The sequence below is a fragment of the Gekko japonicus genome, unplaced genomic scaffold, assembly GCF_001447785.1.
Source record: "Gekko japonicus isolate JY-2015 unplaced genomic scaffold, Gekko_japonicus_V1.1 scaffold3175, whole genome shotgun sequence".
NCBI classification, from domain to species: domain Eukaryota; kingdom Metazoa; phylum Chordata; class Lepidosauria; order Squamata; family Gekkonidae; genus Gekko; species Gekko japonicus.
In genome coordinates, this window is record NW_015160322.1 from 117,415 (window position 1) to 125,337 (window position 7,923).

The 7,923-nt window shown below is 60.2% G+C and overlaps 1 protein-coding gene across 1 annotated transcript in view; it reads right to left on the reverse strand.

Annotated features, from left to right (window-relative positions):
- Positions 1-7,456, reverse strand: part of SWSAP1 (SWIM-type zinc finger 7 associated protein 1) — a 60,018-nt gene extending 52,562 nt beyond the window's left edge. Inside the window, exons 1-2 of the mRNA XM_015416983.1 lie at positions 7,266-7,456; positions 4,432-4,526 (exon numbers count right to left, since the gene is read on the reverse strand). Of these exons, the coding sequence (XP_015272469.1) occupies positions 4,432-4,526; positions 7,266-7,456 (286 nt within the window). The remainder of the gene's footprint in view (positions 1-4,431; positions 4,527-7,265) is intronic.
- Positions 7,457-7,923: the final 467 nt, after the last annotated feature.

The window sequence follows — 7,923 nt, forward strand, 5'->3', positions numbered from 1 at the left end:
GCCCCAGGTTCAGTCCCCGGCAGCATCTCCAGTTAAAAAGGACCAGGCAGGGGGTGATGGGAAAGACCTTCACCTGAAACCCTGGAGAGCTGTAAAGAGGGGCTGTGGCTCAGTGGCAGAGCCTCTGCTTGGCATGCAGGAGGCCCCAGGTTCAGTCCCCGGCAGCATCTCCAGTTAAAAAGGCCCAGGCAGGAGGTGATGGGAAAGACCTCCGCCTTAGACCCTGGAGAGCTGTAAAGAGGGGCCGTGGCTCAGTGGCAGAGCCCCTGTTTGGAATGCAGGAGGTCCCAGGTTCAGTCCCCAGTGGCATCTCCAGTTAAAAAGGCCCAGGCAGGAGGTGATGGGAAAGGCCTTCCTCTGCCTGAGGCCCTGGAGAGCGGCGGCCAGTCTGAGTAAGCAACACTTGCCTTGGTGGACCAAGCAGAGGGGTCTGATCCAGTAGAAGGCAGCTTCACGTGTGTGAACAGGCTTGCACTTGAGTGAGCACACTGCAATTATTGCATAATTTTTATTTTTGCTTGAAGATGCCCTTCTTTTTGCCTGGCAGGGCTCCACCCCCTCTCCAGGCAGCCCCAATCCCGGGGCCAGAGGGACGGCCCTGCCTGAGCTTGGGTGGGGGAAGGAGACCCCAACAACACCTCCCACTCCTGACCCACGGCTGGCGACCTCCGGCATCTCCCCCACTGTCCAAATAAGAACACAAGAATGTAAGAGAAGCCAGTGTCGGATCAGGCCAAGGGCCCCTCCAGTCCAACACTCTGCGTCACACGGTGGCCAAAAAATACCAGTGGCCATCAGGAGGTCCAGCAGTGGGGCCAGGACACTAGTAGTCCTCCCACTGTTGCCCCCCCCCAAGCACCAAGAAGACAGAGCATCCCTTGCCCCAGACTGAGAGTTCCTACCTGTACCTTGTGGCTAAGAGCCACCGATGGACCTCTGCTCCAGATGTTTATCTGATTCCCTTATAAGAACCTAAGACAAGTCCATCTTGGATCACACGGTGGCCAGGAACACCAGGGGCCCTCAGGAGGTTTAGCCGTGGGGCCTGGGGGTGGGGCCTGCCCAGGATAGCAGCACCAACCGTGGCACTTGTGCTGCTGGACTTGAGACTGACCGATGACGGCCGGCTCTCCGGGGCCGAACTTGAGGGCTGCCCGCTCTCAGCCTAACTCTGCACCACTCAAAAGGAAGACCTGACCCAGCGAGAACAACCTTGGTTTTCATTTTCTCTTAACCTAAACCAGTTTCTAGCTCTCTTTGTGAGGAGCAGCTTTGTAACGTGAAGGAATAGTGTCACGGGGGGGGGGGGGGGGGCTTGCTGGCTGCCTTCTCAGGACAGAAGGAGCAGGACGTGAATCTCCAGAATCGTAAAGGACTTTTGTTGTAGCAGATTGCAGAGCACGCTGTCAGTGCTTGGAGGAGGGGGCTTTTTAGAACCCTTCGCCTTGAGCTCCCTCCCCACCCCCTGCCCCACGGAAAGTGTTTATCCACGCAGTGAAAAATGCACGAATACTGGTATTTCCCCCACACACACACACTATACAGGACATTTTACAAGCCTTAGTGCCGTCACGCAAGATGCATTGTTGATGTTTTCATTTGACAGATGGGGAACTGAGGCGAGTTGTCCCAGACGGTTGCGTGAGCCAGGATCTGGGCTCCATTCCGCACTCCTGCTTAAGGAGAAACAAACTGTGCTAATTAGACGAAGTGTTACGCATCGTACTGCTGCAGTGTGCAGATTGTTCACTTTCATCCTTTGGCCTTTGTTTTCTCCTTCTTGATGTGCCATAAACCAGGATCCCCACGTCTGCTTCTCCCCGTTCTGACTTCCCAAAGGAACGACTCATCTCAATAAACAAAGGGTATCAAACCACAACTTTATTAAAATCAGTGCTGAGACGGGCAGGTTGTGCTCGCTGGTGCCAGGCGTGGAGGCAGCGGCCCAGGGGTTTGCTGGCACCCCCAGGCCAGGACCAAAGTGCTCTGCAGCTCTCCAAGGAGAGTGTGGTGTGGCATCAGTCACTTGGCGGCTGCCGGTGCTGGTGCTGGTGGCACTCCGGGGTCTTCGGTGTCGCTTGCCCGGGACGAGTCGTGCTACTTCCCTCCCCTCCCCCCCGCATTACCCACTGGGGAAGGAGGGAGGACCCACGGGGACACTCGCAACAAAGAGGGGGCACAGGTGAGGCAGGGACTGGGCAGGGCAAGGTCCGAAGGGGACGGAGGTCTCTAGAGTGACTCTACCTGGAAGCCCAGTGCCCAGGCCACGGCTCTTCCCACAAAGCACACAGGGGTGGGAACAGTAATCTGGGGGTGCTGCTTAAAATCCTTGGCAGGCTTCAGGGTCAGAAGCCACGGCAACGGGAGAGGTTTGCGGCCGGGGAAGAAGCCACGCCAAGCGGCCTCAGGTGCACCCCACGGCCAGGACTGCAGGGTCCCTCGGTGGGGCAGACCCCGGAAGCAGGTCAGGTGGAGACAGTCGGGGAGCTGACAGTGGGCACCTGCGGCCACTGCGGAGGGGAGTCCCTGAGGTGTTAAGAGGCTTGGCTCAGCTTGCTCCTGGCCGCCAGCGGCCCTCTAAGGCAGGACCCCGCCAGGAGGCTTCCCTGTGAGCCGAACGGCTGGAGTCTGCCCTCTCTGAAGCAGGTGTGTCTGTGTGGTGAAGGAGAGGCCCTTCGGAGGCAGTGCGATGCGATGGAAGGTCGGGCTCCGCCTCGTCCCCCCCATGGGGAACCCCCCCCCCAATGCAAATGCTGTAGGCCCCAGAGAAGAGGAGCGCCAGGAACAGATCCAGGAAGGATCCCGGGCTTCTTGCGGGAAAGCAGGAAGGCTGCCAGCTTCTGGTTAGGAACAGTGTTCCCTCTAAGCTGGAGTGAGTGTGAGCTAGCTCATAGCTTTTTAGCCTCCGGCTCACACATTTCCATCTCAGCTCGGGGAGGATGTGGCTCCAGAGCAAACTGATTTATGCAGCAGCCCAATCGCTCGCTCAGAACTTCAATGCCAGTGGCTCACAAAGCAGGATTTTTGCTCACAAGACTCCAGAGCTTAGAGGGAGCATTAGTTGCAACAACTGATCTCCAGGGATGGTTCTTCTGCAGCGAAGGGACTCTGCGGCATCATGCCCAGCTGAGGTCCCTCTTCCCCCCAAAGACGCCCCCCCCAGGTTCCAGCGCAGAATCTCCAGGGATTTCCCCACCTGGAGCTGGCAGTCTTTCCACCAATGCTCGGAAGGTCAGTTCCTGGAGAGCCACCACCTTGCCCCCCCCGAAGCCGGAGCCCCCACGCCACCCCCAGCTGCTGGTTCCTGCCCAGCCGCACGACCAGCTGCCACCTTGGTGCTATGGCCACGGGAAGCTCTCTCGCTTCTTGCTGCAGCGCCCCAGAGGGCAGTCGGGCAGCCCCGCCCTCTGCTGTCCTGGGTCAGGGTCGACAGGTACCCCCCGGGGGGGCCGGGTGCAGAGCGCACCCCAAGCAGCCCTCTTCCGGCTGATTCCTTCCTGGCGGTGACCCTCAGGGGGGCTGGCCGCCGACCCCAGCACACCACCCGCCGGGGCTCAGCTGGGGCCCCTGCCCTCCCGCCCCTCTTGGGCTGCTGCCACCCACTGCCCCGGGCACCGGTGAGGTCAGAACTCGGCCCCTGGCCTGTCACGGGGGGGGGCTTCTGTTACAGCTGGTGGCTGAGTGGCCCTGGCCCTGTGAAAGGCCCCTCCCCTCGTGGCCCTAGAGGGATGACGAGCTTCTCTGCAGTTCGATTGCCTCATGCCCCCCCGCCCCCCTGGAGAGCTCTGGGTCAGTCGCGGGCTCTGGAAGCTCTGGCCTTTCCGCCCTCTACCGCCCTGGCAGGTCCCCTGTGCTGTCCTGTGTCCCACCCACGCCCTCCTCCTCCTCTGCTGGAGACGGGTCTCAGCTGCACAAAAAGCAACTGAACTCCTAGATTCGGTCCCCCCGAGTCACGACGGGCTCCACCTCGACCTCCTTTAGGCAAACCTCGCTTAGGATTGAAAGGCTACGGCCCCTCCTGCATCTTGGAAGGGGCCCCTGGCCCTGAGACAGCCCGGGGTGGTGGGAAGGGACGCCTCCACGAGTCACGATGGATCCCAGCGTCCTCCGGGAGGCACAAAAGTCCACATCCAGGAGAAGAGGGGACAGGGGGAGAGAGGTCCTGCTCAATGCTTCCAGGGGGCTGCAGGACGGACACCCCCCCCAAAAAGACACACACCCCCGAAAGCTCCCCCCCCCCGGTCCATCGCAACTCTCCTCCTCCAGCCCAGCATGTTGACTTCATGTCACCAAACCTCTGCTGCGAAGACGGAGACGTCGGAGCTCAGGAAAGACGGGCGGGAGGGGCACGGGGAGAGCGTGTCGGGAGGAGCCTAGAGCCCCCGCCCCTGTAAGAGGCCCCCCCCAGAGGCTTCGTGGGTCAGACCTCACTGGTGACCGACCGGGAAGGGATGAGGACGTCGGGGGTGGTGGGGAAGAGACACAGCTGCGGGTCAGGTGACCGCGGCAGGCACAGCTCCGTGATCCTGCAAGGAAGAGAGAGAGACAAAGAGGCAGGGAGGGGCAGGGTGGGGGGCGATTACATCTGCGTTCAGGAGGAGGAACACGGGATGGTGCAGAGCCAGGCCAAAGCTCTCTTGCCCCTGTGCTCCCCTCGCCCAGCGCCGTGGTCCTCTGCAGAGTTACATCCTTCTAACCCCACTGAAGTGGCTCGGAGGATGCCACCCTCTCTGGGACTCTGCACTTTCCAACCAGGATGCCCTCGATGGAGCAGACAGGCTGGGCCTCGGCTCCCCCCCACCCCCCCGCGCATCCCGTGCAGCAGTAGACAGGTCCCCTCGGAGCCTGACTCAGGTCAGAGAAGGGGCTTCCGCCTGCCCTGCCCAGAAACGGTCGTGTGTGTGTGCGTGCCGTCTGGCCCACTGAGGAAGCCCACCAGCGTACACATGGGGGGGGCTCTTGCCGATGGGCCAGATGGCACCCCTCTGGGACTGCTGAAGGGTGGGGCAACAGGGTTTTGGCGGGGGCAGAAGCCCCTCCTCCAGGTGTGCTACAGTCGGGGCCTCTGAACGGAACTCTGAGCGCGTGGGAGAGAAGGGAGGAGCTCCTGCCAGTCACAGAGTGCCCCCCGCCCCCCAGCCCTCAGCTGACCTGAAGCAGAGGCACAGAAGGGCAGTATAAGAAGGCAGCGGACTGGAGCACAAAGGAAGGAGTCAGCGGCTCAGGAGCTCCCCTTGCCTGGCTGCTTAAAAGAGGCCGTTCCCAGGCCTCCCGGCTGCAGTGGATTCCCCCAAAACAACACCTGGTCTGTTTCCACTTAAGGGCTGCACAAGAGGAGAGTTGCCCCCTCTTTCGGGCCCTTTCATCCAACTCTCCTGCCGGAGGCTGTAACAGAAACGCATCTTCTGCAGCAGGGTTTCCTCTAAACTGGGTCAGTGTGAGCTAGCTCACAGTTCTTTAGCCTCCAGCTCACACGTTTTTGTCTCAGCTCCGGGAGGAGGGCTCCAGAGCAAACTGATTCATGCAGGAGCCAAATTGCCCGCTCACCACTTTAATGCCAGCAGCTCACAAAGGAGAATTCTTGCTCACAAGACTCCACAGCTTAGAGGGAGCTTTGGTCTGCAGCACAGGCAAACAAAACAGCACCCACAAAACGGACTCGCCGAGGGCTCATCCTAACCCAAGTGACACCGTTCTGAGCCCACTGGACCCCCCGGGCCTTGAAGGGGGAGAACGCTGCCTTAGGACTCCTCGGTCCGTGCGCAGCCGGGGTGATCGTGCCTCTTTGCCTAGGCCGCAGTTACCCACGCTGAACAGCCCACTTTCCGTGCACTTTCCAACTGGATTTTACTGTGTGAACTGGCAAGATCCACTTGGAAAGTACACTGAAAGGGGATTATTCAGTGTGTGGCCGCAGATGTAACGCGTTCTAATCCCAGAGTTTTGCTAGACAGAATCTGGAGTGTTCCTCACACAACACTGTATTTCGAGAAACACACACACACACACACAAACGGGCCATGGTGATGGGTAGTCTCGGAAAGATGAAGAAGAGAAGAGATTGGATTTATACCCTGCTGCCCTTCATTACCCGAGGGAGTCTCAGAGCGGCTCACAAACTCCTTTCCCTCCCCCTCCCCACAACAGACAGACCCCCTGTGAGGTAGGCGGGGCTGAGAGAGCTCTTGACAGAAACGGCTCTTTGTCAAGGACAGCTCTTGCGAGAACTACGGCTTGTCCAAGGTCATCCAGCCAGCTGCGAGTGGAGGAGTGGGGAATCAAACCCGGTTCTCCTGGATTAGAGTCCGCGCACTTAACCACGACACCAAACTGGCTCTCTGGATGCACCTACAAGGGCTAGTTCCCAGGAGTAGGATCCGCAGCAGGTATGCCGGGAAGGGTCTTTGGTCTCCGGAGGACGGCCTGCCCCCCACCCTCTGCAGCCTCTGCTCTCTGTTCACCCGCCCGGCTGGGCCCCGGGGACGGCAGAGGCACAGGGGGCGGGACAGGGGACCAGGGCGGCCTCCTGCAGTGCCCCTTCGGGTCCCCTCCCCACGGTCCTCCTCTTTCTCTCAATTCCCGGACCGGAAGCCACCGCAGGAGCCTGCTGAGGGGTCCCAGCCGGGAGGGTGCTCTGCGCCTGCCATTGCAGGATCCCCCCGGGGGGCTCCGGAAGGGGGGGGTCAGATGGCATCTCGTCAGGCAAAGAGTGACGCAGCCACAGCAAGCAGCACGGGGCTCCCTCCGAGGGTTAGGCGGACCCCCAGCACCTTCCCTCGCTCTTCCCCAGCATTGCCAGCAAGCGGGCGGGGCCCAGGCGGGGTTTGTTGGCCCAATCTGGAAACCTCGCATTTGATCAGGTGGGTCTGGAAGCAACGCTCCCTCTAAGCCGTGGAGCCTTGCGGGCAGAAATCCTACTTTGTCAGCTGCCGGCATTGAAGTTGTGAGCGAGCGATCTGGCTACTGCATCAGTCAGTTTGCTCTGGAGCCCCATCCTTCCTGAGCGAGGGCAGAAATGTGTGAGCCGGAGGCTAGGAAACTGTGCGCTGGCTCACACTCACTCAGCTCAGAGGGAACATTGGCAGCCTGAGAGAACCAGAATGTGTACGTGGGACCCGCTGTAAAGGGCGCAACCCGGCAGGTCCGAAAGCACCAGGCGCCAAAATCGGAACATGGCAACCCAGCCCAAGAAGGGGCACCGGGTTGACACCCAGCAAAACCTTTTTAAAAAGGTTTCTTTGGCGGCAGCCGCTGACTCCACGCACCAGGGTCTTCCCTGCAAGGCAGGAAGGCAGATCCTTGTGGGCAACGGAATCTCGCTAAGCCGCACCCCCATTTCAAAAGGCACCGTGCCGAGCAGAGCTTCTGCCTGAAGTGTTACGTTGTTCCTATGACGGGCCCGCATAACCGCACTCCCTGTCGTTTTGTGGAAGGCTCCGCCTCCTCCGACAACCATTTTGTGGGTGTGCCTGCCCCCCCCGGGGCCAGAACTCCAAAGGTGCCTGCTGAGAGAGCTCTCTCGAGAACTGCCCTGGAGGGAACAGCTCTGAAAGAACTTGTGACTGACTCAAGGTCACACCAGCAGCTGCATGTGGAGGCGTGGGGAACCAAACCCGGTTCTCCCAGATTAGAAGAAGAAGAGATTGGATTTATACCCGATGGCCCTTCACTACCCAAAGGAGTCTCAGAGTGGCTGACAAACTCCTTTCCCTCGGTGGGTGGTCGGTGGGGCTGAGAGAGCTCTGAGAGAAACTGCTCGTGAGAGAACAGCTCTGAGAGAACTTGTGACTGACCCAAGGTCACACCAACAGCTGCACGTGGAGGAGGAGTGGGGAATCAAACCCGGTTCTCTCAGAGTCCGCGCCCTTAACCACTGCACCAAACTGCCAAGATCCACCCCCACCCCCCGGAAAGGACTCCTTC